Genomic DNA, 20,639 nt, shown 5'->3' on the forward strand with positions numbered 1-20,639 from the left:
AACACACTTCAGACACTTGCTATCAACTGGTGGAGTGTTCCTGTCATTAGAAGTCACGTAAAAGCTTTGTAGAAGTTCAAGCCATTTTACAAGCTACAAGATAGTCAAGCACAACATCTATTTGGCAATTAAAGATTCTACCCCTCAAAAAGTTACCTAAGTTCAAAACAGTGAGAGCCATAAAACAGCTAGGTTTCAAAAAGGAAGTGGAAATAAATGATGGAAAATTAGGTAAATGCAGTTTCCTTACCAGCATATGAGACCAGAGTTAATATTAACCAATGTTAACTAATAAGCTTGTGAAAAACACCATGGAACTCTGGGCCACTTCTTTACTGACAAAAAGCCCAGTCAATAAACAGCCTCATTGTGCCAAAAAGCAGAAGTGTGGTTGGGGTGGGCATTGGAGTTGACAGTCACTGAATCAGCCATTTCCTACATTTCCATCTAGGTGACCTGTAAGTACTAAGATGGTTGGACTTCCTGGTGGTGTATTTTGATCTAAGCTACACCAGAAAGATTTCCTGCAAAGATCCTGTGCATTACAGATTTTAGAAAAGCAGTCAAATGACAAACAGTGTAAAAAGTTTTATTTGCTCTGTATCTTGAAACAAATCAAGTTTAATTAATCCACAGTATTTTCTCAGTTATAGTATGTCACAAAATATGAAATAAAAGTGTGGGTTTCTTTCTGCATACACTTCTAATAAAAACAATTATAGCAGATCAAGAACAAACCTACAGCATTCCTTTACTTTAGCCGGTTCTGAGACAGAGGCATACTTTTTTATTTGAGAGTCAATTCCAAGAGACTTAGCTAATTGCACAGCATTTGTATCATCACTGATTAGCGTCCCAAGAGCCACAAGCAATCTAAAAACGGCTTCAAGATCTTGAACAACTTCCATAACTGTGCTGATTACTGATAAGCATTGAGCTTTGCCCTCAATGTTGTTGACTTTATGTAAACATACAGCATAGTTCAACGTCAGTGTGGCAAGCGCTATGTGGATATTTTTATTATTGCCAGATTTCATTTCTATTGCTTGTGTCATTATTTCACCTCTCTGTTCCATAACAAGCTTCTGGCCTGCTGGGTTGACAAAACAATTGCAAAGAGTTCTAAGTGCCAACAGCTGGTTTGCTTGCTTTCCTTCAGGGTTCAGAAATTTAAGGAGAAGGACGATAAAGTGTACGTGGTCCTTTTCACTGCAGAAATTCTCATTTACAGTGGGATGCCTGATAGACAATCTAAGAATGTCTAGAGCTGGAAAAACAATATCTAAGAAACAAAACAAAAGAATAGTTTAGTGTTAATTATGTTCAAATGTGTTGGTGAGTTTCTATCAGATACAGACATTCTTAAATCCTTAGGTTTGGGAATGGACAGTTAAGTTTCATGCAGGAAGAGATTTAGTTAAAGCACAAGTTGTTTGAAATTCATAAAGACGAGTATTGACAAATCCATTCTAGTAACACTCAAAATGATCAAACCAAAAAAATGCTCCTTAATTTAGTGCTTTGCAAAAAATCGTTCCCAAAAGAGCTGGTAATGCCAAAGGCAAGCATAAAATATGATAACTAATCAAAAAATGTCTCAAAGCTTCCCAGTGATTGAATGCCCCTACACAAGCAGCATTTCCCTTTGCTGTTGTTCCATATCTTAGTTGAGTATAGCTACAAAGCTGCTTACTGAAAGAAAAATGAGAAATTTAGACTACCTTCAACTCTTGGACATAATTTGCAAAGAATAAAAAAAGATGCTCGCAATCTATGAGCTGGAAATCATTGCAAGAAAAGCGAACTTAACAGTTTGTTCAGTGGTTCTCCCCACTTTACCAAATTTCAAATGTAGCTGGTTCCTTGACTCTCCTATTGGTATCCCATGCTTATAGCCACATCAAAGCTGAACTTCTTTATCTACTTATTGAGCAGTTTTTCCTGCAGATATGCAGAATCTTCAGAATTAAGGCTTTGTACACTACGATGACTCTGAGTAGTATAAAGACATTAGCCATGATCAGCACCCAGCTGATCAAAAAATATACTATGTTCCTCCCATTCATAAATATTTATGTGCAATTTCATGAAAGTAGTCAATTTTAACTGCATATTCAGATACCTGTATATGCAATGTATTCATTTTCTCCAGAACGTGTGGTAACAATCAAAGTACCCATCAGCACTTATGAAGGTAAATTATCAAATGAAATTACATCACCTCTACTTGCATTCATTAGGAACATCATTCCCCTAATGCAGTTCTGACCATATAACCTAGCTTGAGTAACTTCTGCTCTATCACATTAAACAGGAGCTACCTTGAGTTCACACTTCCTTCCTCTTTTCCATACAAGCCTCACACCTCTTTCTTGTGGATGCTCCTGCTAATGAAATAACCATGACTGATGCTTACATCAAGTTTCTCTTTTATGTTTACTGTCGGGCCAACACCAACACCTGACAATGAATTCCCAATTTTCCAGTTCATGGCACTGCCTCAGCTACTAATCAATGCTACTAACATCTGTTTATCATTTTCTAGTTTCAATGTGGGTTATAAACTCTGTGGGACAGGCTCTGTGTAACAGCCAGCATAATGAGACCTTTTATTCATGAGGAAGTCTTGATGAGGCTATGGCACAAAAAATGATTGCAAATGTCTACCTTCAGGCCAGTTAACAGCTCTCCATAAAGTCTGAAGTTGGTTTGCTGTAGGTGTTTCTGCAGAGGCGTTGCAAGTTGCCAACAGTAACTTTTCCAGGATTATCAAGTCATCTTCTGTAAGTTTATGTTCTTCGGTTGCATTGCCATTAAGTTCCTTTAATTTGCCTGTAAGACCAAGAGAAGAGGCACAGCTTTCCAACCTTGGAACTTCACAAATCCAGATCTTGACTGAAATGCTACAAAAGTACTTTACCACTAATTTTTCTGTTATTAGGTAGTAAAAACAAAAGCTGTATATTCTTACTGTGATTACAGTTTTTGTAGTTTTATTGTCTAGGTACCATAAGCAAATTATGATTGCACCATATCCTATATTCAAATTTCAATATAATTAAAAAAATCAAAGTATTGGAAAAATTATTTTTGTGTACAACATTTTGCTTAAAATAGATCTACAATCGAACACCTACCAATCACGGCTCTTCCACAACTGATAAGGGCCACATCAATAAACAAAAAGACAGGCAGCATTACATTAGTACACCCTTAAGGATTTTATGTTATACACAAAAATCAACTGTAGGCCTCATGAAGAAACCCATAGAGATATCAAATCTGTCCCAGTCTAGCCACAATATTTACAAGTGTACCTGATCATGAACTGTTACAAAACTGCAGAAAACTCAGTAAACCTAGCCTTCAGATTCTAAGCTTCAAAAAACTGAACCACCTTCTAAGCCTGTGGCTAATACGATTATCCTTCAAGAATACCGAGGAAAAAAATAAATTGATGCAGTGTGTTTTTAAAACTAAATAAAAACCTCTGCTTTACTATACAGAGTGAAAGTCAGCTGGTCTTGCCATTCCCCCTCTTGGTAAGTCTATGAGGCTAGAGGGGATCCATCCCAGAGTATTGACAGAGCTGGCGGATGTGCTGGCCAAACCCCTTTCCATCATCTTCCAGCAGTCCTGGCTAACTGGGGAAGTTCCAGTGGACTGGAGGCTGGCTGATGTTGTGCCCATCTACAAGAAGGGTCGCAGGGAGGATCCAGGGAACTAGAGGCCTGTCACTCTGACCTGAGAGCTGGGGAAAGTCACAGAACAGGTGATCTTGAGTGCTATCATACAGCACATACAAGAGAACTGGGTGATCGGGCCCAGTCAACACGGGTTCATGAAAGGCAGGTCATGCCAAACTAACCCGATCGCCTTCTATGATAAAGTGACAATTCTACTGGACAAGGGAAAGGCTATGGATGTAGTCTTCTTGAACTTCAGTAAAGCCTTTGACACAGTTTCTCAGAGCATTTTGCTTAGGAAATTGTCAGTCTCTGGACTGGACAGGCAAACGCTCTCCTGCGTGGAAAACTGGTTGGATGGGCGGGCCCAGAGAGTGGTGGTAAATGGAGTTAACTCCAGTCTGAGGCCAGTTACAACTGGTGTCCCCAGGGCTCAGTGCTGGGTCCAGTCCTTTTCAATGTCTTTATCAATGACCTGGATGAAGGCATCGAGTGCACCCTTAGCAAGTTTGCAGATGACACTAAGCTGGGTGGAAGTGTCGGTCTGCTGGAGGGTAGAAGAGCTCTGCAAAGGGATCTGAACAGGCTGGACCGCTGGGCTGAGACTAATGGCATGAAGTTTAACAAGGCCAAGTGCCGGGTCCTGCACTTGGGACACAACAACCCTGGGCAGAGACTAGGAGAAGTCTATCTGGAAAGCTGCCTGGAGGAGAAAGACCTGGGGGTGTTGGTTGACAGCAACTGAACATGAGCCGGCAGTGTGCCCAGTTGGCAAAGAAGGCCAGTGGCATCTTGGCTTGTATCAGAAATGGTGTGGCCAGCAGGTCCAGGGAGGTTATCCTCCCTCTGTACTCGGCACTGGTGAGACCGCTCCTTGAATACTGTGTTCAGTTCTGGGCCTCTCTCTACAAGAAAGATGTTGAGGCTCTGGAGCAAGTCCAGAGAAGAGCGATGAAGCTGGTGAAGGGACTGGAGAACAAGTCTTAGGAGGAACAGCTGAGAGATCTGGGGTTGTTTAGCCTGGAGAAGAGGAGGCTGAGGGGAGACCTTATTGCTCTCTATAACTACCTGAAAGGAGGTTGTAGAGAGGAGGCTGCTGGCCTCTTCTTCCAAGTGACAGGGGACAGGACAAGAGGGAATGGCCTCAAGGTCCACCAGGGGAGGTTCAGGCTTGACATCAGAAAAAAATTTTTCACAGAAAGGGTCGTTGGACATTGGAACAGGCTGCCCAGGGAGGTGGTTGAATCACCTTCCCCAGAGGTGTTTAAAGGATGGGTGGACTGGGTGCTGAGTGGCATGGCTTAGTGATTGATAGGAATGGTTGGACTCGATGATCCTGTGGGCCTTTTCCAACCTTGTGATTCTGTGAAGTTCTGGACAAAATTTTACTGTAAAATCTGTGAAAATTTAAGAGGAGGCTAAATCTATTTATTAGCAACTATCTCCAGAAGGAAAAACATAAATGCAAGTTTGTGAATCCCTTATCTTCTCACTGAACAGACACCAGAGCACAAGAAAACTCAAGGAAACGGGATTGTAAACCAATGAAGCTGACTGGGGATTGTGATTGATGTATCTGAATAGAAAATGAAGCCTGCACAATATGTAGAAGAGCAATACTGCAGAAGGAAGCCCCCAGAGAGTTCTGGAGATGTTTTGAGCGGCCTGGGGAGTGGACCCATGGAAACTTCATGATGTTCAACAAGACCAAGTGCAATTTCCTGCAGCAGTGTAAAGGCAACCCTCAGTATCAGTACAGACTAGGCAATGAATTCACTGAGACCAGCCCTGCAGAGAAGGAGCTAGGGATATCGGTAGATTAAAAATTGGACACGAGCCAGGAACATGCATTTGCAACCCAGAAGGCTTATTGTATCCTGGGCTGCATAAAGAACAGTGGCCAGCATGCTGAGGGAGGTGATTGTCTCCCTTTATTCCACTCCCGTACCTAAATGTGCTGCATCCAATTCTGAGGTCTTCAGCGCAAGAAAGACTAAGACCTGCTAATGCCAGTCCAGGAAAAGGCCACAAAATTGATCCAAGGAATAGAACACCTCCTCCTATGAGGAAAGGCTGAGAGAGTTGGAGCTGATCAGCCTGGAGAAGAGAAGGCTTCAGGGAGACCCTGTTGCAGTCTTTCAGTACTTAAAGGGACCTCATAAAGAGATGGAGGGAGATCTTTTATCAGGGCCTGTAGTGATACAACAAGAGGTAGTAGTTTTAAATTGCAAAAAACACTGGAACAGGTTGCCCAGAAAAGCTGTGGACACCCCATCTCTGGAACTGTTTGAGGTCAAATTGGATGGGGCTTTTGGCAAGCTGACCTAGTGGAAGGTATCCCTGCTCATGGCAGGGGGGCTGGACTAGATCTTAAGAGTCCCTTCCAACCCAAACCACTGTATGATTCCATGACTGTAAGGCCAGGAGCTTGTCCTCTTCAAGAAGTTGGATATGGATGAAGGTACACTTCTAAAAAACAGAATCTCTTGTTTAAAGTTTCCTTGTCAGACTATCTATTTAACAACATTTTCAACCTGTTTATATAAAAGAGAGGGAAGGAAGCAAGAAAATTTTAAGTTGGAGATCTTCAAGGCAGGCATGTTGTAAATACAAACTAGTTTTACAAAACCCAGAGATTTACTAAGGCACTTCATGGAAACACACTAAAATAAACTTCTTTCTGTGGAACATTTACAGAAGATATAGAAGTAAGAGTAGAATAGCAATTGAACATGGGAAAAGAGATAGAAAACCAAGCCACTAATAATTTAGCAAAAATGGGGATAATTACTTAACATCGTATACTGTTTTCTTTTTCTGTTACGCAGCGTTCTGCTTAAACACAGAAGTGGCTGTTACAACTTGTGAAACTGCAGAATGCGTTACTTTGAAACTTCATAGAGCCCACTGAATAGCTAACTGGTGAATTATAACTTTCATGAATAAAATCAGAAAGGGGTTGGACTAGATGACCTTTAAGGTCCCATCCAAGTGAAACCATTCTATGATTCTGTACTCAGCAGCTAGGCGAAAACAAGTAACAGTATTCAAACGTATCAGCTTGATAAAAAAAAAGACACTGAATGGCAGATAAGCCAAGAGGAAAACAACTGGAAATGCTGTATCAGGTAGGAGTTCTTCTGAAATTTACTCATAATTCTAAGCCTTCAAATGCATGCATTATTAAAGTGATGAATGCAATTTTAAAAGGTCAAAACCAAGAAACAGTAGGAAAATTATTGGAGATGACTTAGTGTCTTGAAAAGATCCAAAAACTGCCATTACTTCAGACAGCTGAAAATTAAAACCATCCTTGAAATTAAAATACAGACCCAATATCTGCGTAGGATTGGCCTGGTCAAAGGTGACAGCATCCTTCTTTGGAAAATAAAAATTTTCAACTTTTGTTGCAGCTGACTGGTAGGCACCCCTTCCTACATAAAAGAAATACAAAAAGTTCACCAGTGTACCAAAGTGTCTCATGTAGAACAATATCCTACCAATAGGTCTCTCCTTCTGGACATTACTCAGAAAATACCTCTAAAAAATTATTTTTTTATGCAAATAGCCATCATTCCTTACATTATTTTTAAATTCATGGGCTAAAGCCGAAAGCAATACCTTCACAAACTGTTTTCCCCCAATATAAAAAAATGGCTCCTGAATTATATGAACTAAACACATTGTCATTCATAGGACTGGGTATTTAAGACATAAGAATAGCAAGGGTAATTTTAGAACAAAGATCTCCACCGCTTCTAGAAGCTTTCGGTTATTTTCATAACAAATAGGTGAAGTTTTTGCATATTGGAAGATGTGCGGATATGACCAAGTTATGTCACATGCAACAGTAGCCTAAAATCTCTTTAAAAAAAGAGAAATGAAAAGTTTTAATCTATGGCCTATAATGATTTCGTAGAATCACAGGTGAGCTAAGGGTTGATAACATTTAATTTCTGTTAAGTGCATATATCAATTTCTTTAATCAACAACATGACCAGTAGAAAAACAAAAATCCCTTTGAAGAGATTAATGTCATATTTTAAAGCTCCTGCACATGATTCCTTTGTGTAAAGGAAGACTGTGTTACCCCTCTTTTCTGAATAATTTCCAGAGTATAAGCAGCTTCAATCAGCTCATTATTTTCAATTAATTATAATTTTGTATCAACATAGAATCCATGTAAAAGGAAAACAGAAGTAACGTATCAGAAATGGTTTTCATTGGCACACATCATCTCTTACCTGTATATGGATCAACCCCACTTCCTGGAGTTAACGCATTTGATGCTGAGCCAGGAACATAGCGACCAGCACCTGAACAGAGACAGAGGGTTTTTAAACACCACTGCTGGCAAAGACATCATGTATACCCGTATTTATTTGCTAGTTTCAAAAAAATCACTAATAAAGATGTGTTTTGTACTAAAGGAATTAAAATTACACTAAAGGAATTAAAAAGTAGTCTTGAACACCTCCTGAAATTTAAGTATTAAATCTGTGCATGTGTGCAAGTGTGGTGCTGATGGTGATAGTGGCATTCACAAGCTAAGTGACCCACAGCTGGGAGAGATTCTGGCATGATCTCTGGCACCCACTGGTGCAAAGGCCCTCAGCTCAGCAGATGCCTTGCCCAGAACAAGCTTAAGAAGGAGGACAAAGTAGCCCAGGCCTTGCCCCTCTGTATGTCAGAGACCAGTAGTGGCCTCTCCTGTGGGAGATGAACTCCATTTGTGGTACTGAGACCTCAGGTGAAGGAACTGCAGGGTCTTTGCAGATGCAAAGACCACAGTCAGCGGCCGTAGAAAGCAAGGGAGGAGACATAGCTAGAAACCACAGTAGAATAGGAACAGAGAAAGACAGTCATGTAAGGGAAGTCTGATGTCTGTGCCTTTTGGCAACAGTGGGAAAGCTTCTGCTCTAGATATGCAGCTGCAGAACAGGCAGTTTCCTGACAGCGCTGAGGACAAACACCCAGCAGGGGATGCATCAGAGCAAGCTGAGACTGCACTGCATATCTGCAAAACAGGAAAGGCAAGCAGCAGTGATGGGAGGCTTCCTCCTGCATGGTTTGGAAGCATCCATCTACTGACCGCATACCTTGGAAGGTCTGTGCCTGCTGGGGGCCAGGATGCTGCAGAAAGACTGTCAAGGCTTGCCTAGCCTTCAGACTATAACCCTGCTACTCTTCTGCATGGGCCAAAATTATACTGTCAAGAAGTCCTGCAGAGTATTAAGAATGATTAGAGAGCTCTACAGGCAAGGATGAAGTGTCCAGGTAGTTATCTCTTCGCTGCCAGCGAAGCTAAGTGTTTGAGTAGGAAGGAGCTCATCATGTGACTTGTCAGCTCACTGCATGACTGGGTTTGCAGGGAGGGCTTTGGCATCAGTGACTACAGGACCCTCTGAGGAGCAAGGGCTACTGACCAGGGATGAGATAAGTCTGACAAAGCAGGGCTGGAATGACTTTGCAAACAGCCTTGCAAAATAGTGAGGACTTTAAAGTACCCATGCCAGGGAAAGTAAGAACCTAAAATTTAGGGTGGAACGTACCAATAAAGGTCATGTAATAAGAAGAAAGGAATAACAACATAAAAAAGAAAACTATTTCTCTGAATATACCCATTCCTGCGTTGGTCATACATATGAGAATTCAACAAAACATAAGTTTTAAGACCTTATTCCTCAGCTATAGAGAACTGTGACGTGAGGCAGACCAACAGCAGAGGGCTCCCATTACTAAAGAGATCTGGGCGTGCTTTGACAATGGTGGAAGCCCATGTCTCCAGTCTGTCCTACTCTACTGCCCTGAATGGAGAACCGCAAGAAACAGTGGTCTGGAGCCAAACACTGGATGCAGCTGAACATGCTAAAATACACATCTTAAATGCTAACAAGACAGATGATGAAGTTTACAGTACCTGTAAATGGATCTGCTGCAGGCATTGTACTTGATCCAGATGAGGAGCCTGGAACATAACGTCCAGCACCTAGTAAAACAGTAAGACAAGCAATGACTACTATGCACAGCTTGACGTTATTAAAATGCCAATACTTTTCAGACAAAAGCAACTGAAAAATAAAAGCAAATATCAACTACATCTTAATATTTACTGTGGTGTTACAAGAAATGTGATCCCATCCACACAAAAGTCACCTGATACTAAACAAATTGTTCCTAACAACCTGAGGGTGAGAAATGTCTTTTTTTGGGACATAAACATTAAAAGTTTGGATGCAGTCAAATCAAAATTATGCGTATAAGTTCAGATGACTACACCTCTGAGTTCTATCTGAACTTGATTAGCCTCTACTCTTATTTCTAGCGCATTACAAAAAAAAGACTTAGCACAATTATTTTAATGACACTTTATTCCTAAATAATTTTTTGTGAAACTTTTAAAATGAGAGTGGTTTGATAAGGAGAATGTAATTAACATGGTTCAGTTTATGAGTAGTTAACTTCTTGTAGTTCCATTTCCTGCCTGAAAAATGGTCACTTATGTATTTCACCCAGTTTGACTTCACTCTCCAGTTAATTTTTTCCTAAAGCAAGATGAAAACTCAAGTTTTATTCCACTGGATAGACTGAAAAATACAATCGGCCTAAAATTTCGCTGAAGATTTGTTCTGACAAATACATCAGAATTCTGTCAAGTCTTCATACTTTTCTGGTTAGATCGATCTGTGCTTTGCCCTCAATCATTTAAAGACACGTAAGTGCTGTACAAGTAGCACAGGAACTAAGACACTGAATTCTGCCTGAGCAGACAGTAAGGTGGATTGAAAACTGACTGAACAACCAGGCCCAGAGGGTGGTGACAAGTGGCACAACATCTAGTTGGAGGCCAGTCACTGATGGTGGACCCCAAGAGTCAGTATTGGGTCCAGTCCTGTTCAACATCTTCTTTAATGATGTGGTGGATGGGTCAGAGCACACCTTCAGCAAGTTTGCTGATGACACAAAACTGGGAGGAATGACTGTTGTCATCATCTAAGTTTAATTTTTTTTACCTGTAAATGGATCTGAAAATTGAGCGCTCGTACTCAACAATGTTTGCCCCTTAGTGTTGTCCATAATAAACTTGGCCACCTGATCCAGAAACATAGGATTTAGATCATTCTTTTGCAAGAAGTTATACGCAGTCAGCCATGGATCATCAGTTATGTTGTACGGCAGTTTGTAGGAAGGCCCACTTTCATTTACATCGATAGTGAAAACATAGTCATACTCCTTTAAGCAGAATAGAAATACAAACAAATTAGAAGTTTATCAGCATCTTTCAGATAACGATGTATCAAACGCAGGCTACTGATGGTCGAGAGCTAAGCCTAAAACTTTTATTAGTGCTACTTGCAGATTTTATCAATAATACTGTCCTACACAGACTGCAAGTAAAAAATATTTAAGCTATACCTTGTGTTTTCCAGAATTTTCTGTCTCAGGAAGAGTGGTCTAGAACAGCATATCATGATAATGTGTGTGCAGATATATTGCAAAATAATATATACACCTGATAAGTCTCATGGATAGCTCTGGCTACATGCAGAGCTATAAGGCAGTCATATGCCTTCAGTCTTAAAAGCCCCCTTCTAATACTAAAAAATAACAAACTCCTAAGATATCTTTAAGCCACGAGAGGGGTAAAATTAGTATCTCAAAGGCACCCCTTCTGTGGTGGCACCAGATCAGACTTTCCTGTGTGTATTTCATAAAAGAAACATTTTGCAACTTATCAGACTTTAAATTCAAAAGTTACTACATAAAAGGGGTACAGAAAACCTGGTGCCTAATATTTTATGTACAACTCGCATTATAAATTGTACAGTACACTTCCTTCGGAAAGGAAGTTAAAAATAACTTTTCAAGGTATTAGCAATAAATACTGAAAAAAAAATCCCAACTAATAGTTTACCTTTCTCCAAAGCAATTTGTCTGCATTGGCTTGCTCATTTTGCAAAATGTTCTTCAAAAGTAATAGAGCAAGTAGCACATATTTATGCTTCTACTGTGAGTTTTAATACATCAAAGAAAACAACAAATACCTATTTTCTAAACTATATTTTATTTAAGTAAAGGCTGGAACAAACTTTTTACAGGAAATTAAGTATTTTACTAGAGAAGTAATAAAACCAATTGAAGTCTGCATATACCTTTCCTTCAAATAAAACCTTTCCAGATGTTTGTTGTGTGGCTCCAGAAGAACCAACAACATCACCAATCTTTATCCATCTTCCTTCACCAACACTCCACTGATATGCTTCCACTTTCCCATTATCTTTAATAAGCCGTGTCTGTCCATCTCTTGTTCCTGTAGACAAGAATTTAAGAGTTTGAACAAATTCAACAATATGATTTATTTTAGGAGAGAAAAAAGATCTCAAATAGTTTAAAGATAAAACGACAGCTCACCAACATTTACAGTCAGAGCACAAGAGGTAACTAGATACTCTATGTTGCCACAAGAAAGGTAGAAATCTTAACAGCATTTTACAATTATGATAACAGTAACTTACAATAGACTAAGTAGCAAAAGCAAGCCTTCACTCAAGTATTTCAAAAGTTTACTATTTTCCCAGGGAGATGACAATCAAGAAAGGTGATATTCTATCATGGTATAACAAGATGGGAAGCTTCATATGACTGTAAGATTTATGCCACTTGCTGATCAGAGCCAAGGGCTGAGGACATGGCATACGTCACCTTGGGAAAAAGTATTTGTCTATTTAAGAGTGATCTTAACTATCACTGCTTCCACTGTATTCTCAGTGATCTCCCGAGTACCTGGAAAAAGTAAACTGAGTCAATCAAGACAAACTACTTTTCAAGCCTAAAGCTAAAGTGGAAAATTTGCATCTATTCCTTTTCTAGGGAAAAAATTCCCCATTCAGTAGTCCTTTTGCAAATTACTTAACTGTCTCATATACTGTTGGCACAGCAGGCATAACAGATCCAGAATGTCTTCAGCATACTGCAGAATCCTGAATTCCACCTTCTAAATTATCTCATAAGAGAAACATTTTTTCATCACTTTAGTCCGCAGAAAAAAATACATATTTAAACTAGAGCCTTGCCTCCAAAAAAATAAATGAAATGACAGTAGAGGAAAATTAAGCCATCTCCTTCAGCAACTCTACTGAAAGTGATTAAAGCTTTTACTGTGTAAACTACGAAAAGTTTCAATACCTCAGAACCAAGATTTGGAGACATCTCTAACATGTCAAAAGTACAATAACTTACCAGGATCCTTAAGATGTTCTCTTCCAGGAAGGTCATCAGCATTAATATCTCCTAGATCACCAGTTTTAGGGTCAATGGATGCTTGGGAGAGCTCATTTTCAAAAGCTTGGATCTCCTCAGCACTTGCTGTACGTTCCAAAGACTCCGTAAACACTCTTATAATTCCATCACTGAATGGAGAGAAAACATTCAAACAGAAACATTACTTAAAATATCAAAATCATTACACGTGTTCTAATGGTGACTTCTATGTTATTAGAAACCATCATAACTTCTAACAAATTCACAATTATTTTTGTCAAAGGAATTCACACTCATGCTAAAATACCCAGAGAAGGACTTAAGCAGGTAATCTTATCTGTATAATTTTAAAATCAAGATAGGCTCTGCAAATCAAAAGGGTTACTTATACAGTACCAGTAAGTCCATTCTTAGTCTAGTCATGCTTTATCACATCCACAAAGAACTCGTTCTACCTCTGTGATTCACATAACAGAAGAAAGGCTTTTGGATAAAGCAATTCTGGATAAATTTAAGCACAGCACATATTTAAATTTAATCCACATACACTTTGATGGTTGTATTTTTAAATATAAAAGAAACTGATATGAAAAGTGATGGTTGCAATTTCATCAAGGATTCACAGATTTATATCTAAAAATACACTGAAGAGTAAAGCCTGGATACCTTGCACCAACTACAATGTCACCGTTGTCTAACACACAGCAGCACCAAACAGACTGAGCTGGGAGTCTGATTGTTTGAGAACATTCCCCTTGTTTCCAGATCCGAAGAGATCTATCCTCTCCAGTAGTTACAAAATCTGGAATAAAAAACACACCAAATTTTGAAGCATATTTCTGCTGTACTGTAATACTAAATGTCATTCTGCAAATGAGTATCTAAAACCAGTAACAGTAAAAGAACCTGTCTATGAAAGTCAATGAAAGTCAATGAAACACAACCATAGTTCTTTATTTGTGACGCCTCCACAGGACTCTAAAATTCCTACCTTGTAATTTCATTTTCAAAGCATGTTGGTCAATAGTCACAAAAATAATCTTACCTTTAGAGCGAGGGAAGACAGAGATGCTGTATATATAATTTGTATGTCCATAATACACCTGCAGACACTCGCCAGAGATCTGCCATCTTCGAACACTAGCATCATTAGCACAGGAAAGGAATTCCATTTCACTGAGAATAGCTAAACCTCTCACACAATCTTCATGTCCTTCACAAAAGAAAGGAAAACTTTTAATGCAGCTTTTCTTCCCATTAGCAACAGTAAACCATTTTTATTTAGCTCGCATCTAAATCCTGGAAATCAAGCTTTATTATGGGAGCAGTCTGAAAAAGCAGATCATTGCTCATTGTTCTTTGGGAAAAAAATCTAATTCTAAAAGTTATGTAACTTCCGTGCATACAACTTGAAAGACTTCAGACACCTTACCTACCTAACTGTTCCATTTATCTACAGTTTTGTGGGGTTTTAATTTTTTTCTGTTTTTTAAAAGAACACATAAACCGGATGAAATTACCAGTAAACGTTCTTTCACATCTGCCTGCCTTCCACAGTTTGATAGCTTTATCAGCTGAACCAGTCAACATTAATCCCTGTTCAGGCAGTATTTTCACTGCCCATATTGCAGCTGTGTGACCCTGCAAAAAACCACAACATTGTTAGACTCATCATAATAAAGTTCAGAAGACCTATTTCATATTTATACAGAGAAACTTCATACCTGTAATGTCATCATACATCTGTCATTCAACCAGACCTTGGCTGTTGTGTCCCATGATCCACTTAATAGTGTGCCGAATTTCCCAGATGAGAGGCTGCAAACTGTAATGAACATAGAAATCAGCAATGAGAAGTTTCCTGATTTGCTACCATTCTCATGCCAGCAATTTAGAGAGATGTGTTTAACTAGATTAGCTTTGTATCAGTAGCATACTTAGTGTTGAGAAGTTCGGGGAAGAATTAAATAGAACTGTAGTTGCACTGCAACCTAGAAATGAGCTGCTTAAAGATCTCCTCATTTTCAATTTCAAAATTTCACATCTTTTTTCCATTGATATTTTAAAGTTTCTCTTAGTATCAGATCTCTTCTCAGACTAGAACATGTTGATAAACAGCTTAAATAACTAATCAAGATAGAACTTATGCGAAGTTTTAGTTTTAAGACTACAGAGAAAGCCAAGATTTTATCAACATGTATTAATTTATGCCCTCAAAAAGCAACATTACATAAAAAAAAAATTACTTAGCTCATCTTCCTGCAAGGTAAAATTCTACTACCAAGAAATGGTGGTGACATTTAAAGATTTAGCAAAAAGATAATCTGCAAATGCTGCAGTAATACACAGGTATAAAACTGAATAAACAAGCTAGTAATAAGTTTAAAATAAGTTTATGAAAAAGGCTAAGTCATAAACAAAGCATACCTGTCCATATAATCATTCATAAAAGGAAAGTATGGCCTTAGGTTTCTTGCTTCTATGACTTCAGAGTGAACTGGACAGTATTCTACCCCTGCCATTTGTCATGTCCTACTTTTTTTTCACCTTAAAACAGATTTTACCATTAATGTAATTTTACATTTTTAAATGTTTTACATTACTGTAAAAATAGATAGAAATACTTTTTTGTAGGGGAATCTACAACTTGCCTAGAACACATCAACCCTGTTTACACCTCTGGAGGAAGCATGTCACATGTTACTTTAAATGCTAGTCAATGCCAAGGTTCTCCCAGGGTTCTGATAAGTGCATACTCTGTTCCATTCTTCCTTACACAATAAGATTATTTTCTTTCTTTCCCAGAGAAAACCAAGAGGCTAATAACAACAATAATAACTTAAAAAAATGGTGCTGCTTAGCAGTTCAGGGTATTTTCAAATGAGTTTCCACAATCATTCTTTAACACAGTTAAAGCCCTGAAACATCCAAGACTTGACTGTTCAAAGGTCCATTAAATACTAGATCAGCTCATACAACAACAAATTTAGTACGGCTAACATGAAAATTGCTGAATAGTTTATTATATAGCTCAAGAAAAAGAATACAAAGTTGATTTAATATGTCACATGCTGCACTGACCTGACTAAATAGATGAAATTTCTGCAGTGACCTTTTAGTCTTCACTATGTATTTAAAGCATCAATTACTATTAGATCCCCATCTAGATAACAAAATGGTCAGTGAAAGTTTATTTAGGAAGCTCACTTTTTCCACTTTTATCAAGTAAGACATAAAAATTAAGCTTCATACATGGAGACCTAACAAAAAGCTCAAGAACTCAGTGTAAACTGGGAAGCCCTTGCAATGGAGACACTGTATGAGCAGAGATTCTAAAACCTAAAAATTCTAAAACCAGAAATTCTAAAAATGCAGAATACAGAATTAAAAGTTTGCTATGTGAAATGCCGAAGAACTAAGAGTTATATAAACTTCTACCAAATTTCCTCTCCAATAAAGCTCACTAACTTTTATGCAACAAATTAAAAAAAAAAAAGGGACTACATACCTGTGTTCTTATGACCCTTAAGGACGTAAAGGGGAGCTGTGTTGTCAACTGTGAAAATGCAAATATTATGATCATTGCCACCAGTTGCAATCAGCCCACGAGGATAGAGGTCACTTGGAGGTATGATGCACACACAAGATACAAAATTTGAGTGGCCACTCATACAGTGCATTTCAGTAAAACCCCTGTTAAGACTAAACATACATCATAATCAGTTTGGAGTCATGACAGAAACAGTACTTATCTCAGGCACTGAATTATAATAGGTGTTTTATACTCTACTCTTCAATTAATAACTATGCTTGCATTGTGCTGAATAAATACTATGGATGACCCAGAAAGAATAAAAAATTTCAGAGAAAAATTATATCCCAGCATTCCCAGTAAGCAATACTTAAAGCTTGCTGCTTATTTTTCAGTAAAAATACGCATGGAAGGACTTAGCTTTGGTTCCCTTACTCATTGGCAAACACTATGCCCAATTTGATCAGAAGGAGGTGCAGTTTGCCTTTGAGCAAACTTTTGCTGTCTCAAAATTCAACTATGTACGCCAATACATCCTGCAGTAACAAAGCATGGAAATGAAGTAAGCTTACTGCCTCCCACATCTATTCACAGGCTCTCAATTAAGAGCACTGTAAAGGTTTAACTTTAGCTTTACACTCCTAAAAAAAAAAAACCACCATAACATATTACATCATACTGTCATCCTTCATACTCTAATGCTTGGAAAACTTTGAACACAGAGGGAAACCAAGACAATCTTCTAATTTCTAAAACATCTTCATCGCTGAACATAGAAAGCACAAATGAAGGTAACATACCTTCTGTAAAATTTAAATAACAAAAATAATATACAGCAGTTTCCTTACCCACTGAACCCTGCCTACTGTAATCCCAGGGTCTTCAAAACAGAGAGAAATGATCCTTACAAGAACTATGACTGCAGTAGTTACTCCTATATTCCTCACACAGGTTTGAAAACCTAGGGGTTACAATTAGTTCCTTTCCTGCAACAAATGTCTATATAGTTTAACATGTTCTCTACCTTGTGATGAGAAATTCAACATGACAAGCTTAATGAGATTAACCTTTCCTCCCCTCAACTGCAGAGCCTCAGAGATCCATTCAAACACACACGTAAATATTCATCCAAATTTACCAATTATCTGTTTCACTGGAAGGCAGTGTAAAGAACATCCATGCCTACCAACTTCTGAATGCAGTTCTGAAGTTCAATCTGGAAGCATGTGAGAAGATACATCCTGTAGCTCCCTGTAACATCCTACATCTCCATCACTTCCTATTCACATCGCCTAGTGCTACCTACCTCGCCTGGTTACAATGATATGCTGAAAAATTTACTGAGTGAATTTAATAAGGAAAATCCAGTAAGAGACAACTCTATACAACATGAACAGCATAAAAAAAATGTTGGTTCCCCCGCCCTGCATTTAAATTTTCTGTGTAGTTTTTGGTTCACATTCCATTTTATCTCTGCAAAAGCGAGAAAAGAGTTAAAAAAAAAATCAAAATGTATTTCCTTGTTATCAAAAACGCAGCATTGTTACAGAGCAGAACTGCTTTGATATTGAACACTAAGAAGTAGAGACAGCGTGGACGCCACCAGGACTGGCGACGTTCAGGTTTACGGGCAGCGTTAGCGCCTTCACACCGCTCTGAAAACACCGGCACTCTGAGCGAACAACGCTCTCCCCAAAACGCGCCTCAGACATTAGGGACCCGCCCGAACGCGTCTAGAGAGCGGATTCCGGCCGCCATGCACCAGCCCGCCGCTATCTCAAGTCCCGCGGCAAGAAAAGGCCACGGGGAATCGCCGCGGCCAGGGCGCCGGCACCTCCGCACCCATCCTCCCGCCCCGGCCCGCCCAGCGAAGGCGGCCCCGCCAACAGGGCCGCGGCCCGGCGCTCACCCGTCAGGAGCCCAGAGACGCGCGGTCCGGTCCCGGGAGACGGAGACGAAAGCGCCTTCAGGGAAGAGGCCACGGGTCAGGCCCCGCACATCCTGTCCGTGCCCCAGCAGGGAGCAGCGAAGCCGATACGCGCCGCCCTCACCCGCCATGGCGGGAACACGCCTCACCGCCCTGACACAGCAACCACCACTCCACCGGAAGCCGCAGCGCGCCGCGCCGGAAGAGGCGTCAGTCCGAGACACCGCTGGGTGTGGGGATAAAGGGCGGAGGCGGCGGGACTCCATCTCCCGGCAAGCACCGCGCCCGGCGGCAGGGGTCGTGTCACGGCGCTCCCGTCGCGAGGCACTCTGGGTGGAATAGTCTTCTCGGGCGGCAGCAAGGAGATTTCTGGCTGTCGCGAGAGCCGGGAGGTTGCTGCGGTACGGGTTGCGTTCTCTGGCGGGGGCTTCGTGGCCGCTTGGGAGTGCGGTGAGCTGAAGGGGCTGCCGCTGCCCAGGGAGCGGGGCCCGCGTACCCTGCCGCAGCTGGGAGTGCCGTGCCTTCCACGCCTCCCCACGGCCCCAGCCTGTCCGCTGGGGAGCTTGTTTAGGGCATGGCCGACAGCATCATCGTCTCATAGCTGCCTCCGAGCACTTGCCGCCCCGAACGGGGCCTGCGTGAAAGTTGGGGAGGGACTGTTTGCAAAGGTTTGTAGTGATAGGACATGGGGCAATGGGTATAAATTGGAGAGGGGTAGATTTAGACTAGACGTAAGGAAGAATTTCACGATGAGAGTGGTGAGGCACTGGCACAGGTTGCCCAGGGAAGCTGTGGCTGCCCCATCCCTGGAGGTGTTTAAGGCCAGGCTGGATGGGGTCGTGGGCAGCCTGGTCTAGTGGGACGTGATGCTGCCTATGGCAGGTGAGCTGGAACTGGATGGGCTTTGAGGTCCCTTCCAACCCAAACTATTCTATGATTCATCAATGGGAAACCAGTCTGCAGGTGCTGCAGCTGGGGCTGGTGAAGGCTGTCGGGATTTATGTGGCTTTCTTTCTGGTGGTGCCTGGGGGACTGTCTCCAGATAGGTATTTACAACAGCTGCTCGTTTCCAGGTTGTTTAATAAGAGGCCTGAATTCTGTGGGCAGATGCTGAAACAATGAAAGCCCCAAGAATTAGAAGGAGTTGTCTGTTTAACAACATAAATTGTAGAGTGCCTGAGCACTGAAGAGGGCCAGCTGTCCCACCTTACTGATGGACCTCCCCTTGCCCTTTCTGGGCTGTTTCTCTGTCTTGTGCTGTGCTTTCCAGTAAGGAAGTGCTTTGGAGTTTTCTAAAGAAAACTGAACTTCTTTTAATCAGAGGAAGAATTAAGATTTGAAGAGTTGATCTCTGGTAGTTTTAAAGAACTCATGCAAATTAAAGGATTATTTCCATCCTTTACAGGGAGAACTTTAAAAGGGAACAAATATGGCCAGCAGTCACAGACCTCCAATAGCTCGTCCTTCTTCAAGAGCAGGAATAGGGCTGACCACAAGGCCTCCCTCTTCATCAAGGACTCCATCAGCAACCAGAATAGGAACAGGGGTATGTTAAAAAAATAGAGCATTAACTTTGGTGTTTAGATTTTTATCCACTTTTTTGTACTTTTTTTTTTTAAGTACCATGGCTGGAATGGTAGTTTCTCAGGAAGAATATTAAGGTATAATTATGTAGAGAGTTGTATTTTCTGATTTTGTCTGAAGGAGGTCAAGGTGGTCTTGCATCAAGGGTTCACCTGGGAGACCTTAATAGCATTAATGTTGCTAGTAGAGGGAACAATGAACAGCTACTGAAAAGTAATCTTCATACTTCTGTAGCAGGCATTTGACTGAAGCTTTGTTTACCTGAAGAGATGTAAATGCTAAAAGATTCTTATAGGAACAGTATAAAGACTAACTTAAGCTTTTAATTGCTTTGGCAATTATAATAAATTATAATAATAAATTCATAATAATAAATAATAAATAATAAATTCATAATTCAAAGTTGAGTGTTTTGTGTTTGGGTTTTTTTTGGAGATGCCTCCTAGCTCATCAAGACCCATTTCTCGTGGTGGTTCTTCAGCTGCTGGAGGAGTTTTATCATCTCAGATTAAAGTTGCAGACCGTCCAGTGACTCAACAGGGATTAAGCGGAATGAAAACTGCAATGAAAGGTATTTTTCACTGACAGTAGCCTTCAAGGTGCCTTCAAACATTTTAAAGAACTATTCAGTTTTTTAAAGGAAAATTTT

General features: G+C 40.2%; 2 protein-coding genes across 4 annotated transcripts in view; one reads left to right on the forward strand and one right to left on the reverse strand.

The window, feature by feature from the left end:
- Positions 1-573: 573 nt before the first annotated feature.
- PLAA (phospholipase A2 activating protein) lies at positions 574-18,584 on the reverse strand. Its single transcript, XM_069881262.1, has 14 exons — positions 18,389-18,584; positions 16,456-16,649; positions 14,672-14,772; positions 14,468-14,588; positions 13,993-14,160; positions 13,614-13,749; positions 12,927-13,096; positions 11,840-11,997; positions 10,700-10,919; positions 9,607-9,675; positions 7,931-8,002; positions 7,019-7,120; positions 2,668-2,832; positions 574-1,282 (listed from the first exon to the last, which is right to left on the reverse strand). Exons 1-14 carry the CDS (start codon positions 18,535-18,537, stop codon positions 717-719), a joined length of 2,391 nt encoding a protein of 796 aa, XP_069737363.1. The 5' UTR covers positions 18,538-18,584; the 3' UTR covers positions 574-716.
- Positions 18,585-18,790: 206 nt separating this feature from the next.
- Positions 18,791-20,639, forward strand: part of IFT74 (intraflagellar transport 74) — a 39,334-nt gene continuing 37,485 nt past the window's right edge. For 2 of the 3 annotated variants that reach the window (XM_069880622.1, XM_069880624.1), the window contains exons 1-3: positions 19,052-19,074; positions 19,812-19,952; positions 20,426-20,561. In XM_069880622.1, coding sequence (XP_069736723.1) covers positions 19,836-19,952; positions 20,426-20,561 — 253 coding nt within the window. In that variant the 5' untranslated portion in view covers positions 19,052-19,074; positions 19,812-19,835. Of the gene's footprint in view, positions 18,808-19,051; positions 19,075-19,811; positions 19,953-20,425; positions 20,562-20,639 lie in introns of those variants that run through there. The other variant, XM_069880623.1, reaches the window with a different exon arrangement.

Source organism: Phaenicophaeus curvirostris, chromosome Z, assembly GCF_032191515.1.
Source record: "Phaenicophaeus curvirostris isolate KB17595 chromosome Z, BPBGC_Pcur_1.0, whole genome shotgun sequence".
Classification (NCBI taxonomy): Eukaryota; Metazoa; Chordata; class Aves; order Cuculiformes; family Cuculidae; genus Phaenicophaeus; species Phaenicophaeus curvirostris.

What these genes read in the sequence shown, in the direction of transcription:
- PLAA (XM_069881262.1), bottom strand. Translation starts at nt 18,537, where the DNA reads ATGGCGGGTGAGGGCGGCGCGTATCGGCTTCGCTGCTCCCTGCTGGGG. An exon ending in TAAGGGTCATAAGAACACAG is followed by an intron (nt 14,773 to 16,455) that starts GTATGTAGTCCC and finishes TGTTCATTACAG; the next exon opens with TTTGCAGCCTCTCATCTGGG. An exon ending in CAATCCTACGCAGATATTGG is followed by an intron (nt 2,833 to 7,018) that starts GTCTGTATTTTA and finishes TTGGTCTTACAG; the next exon opens with GCAAATTAAAGGAACTTAAT.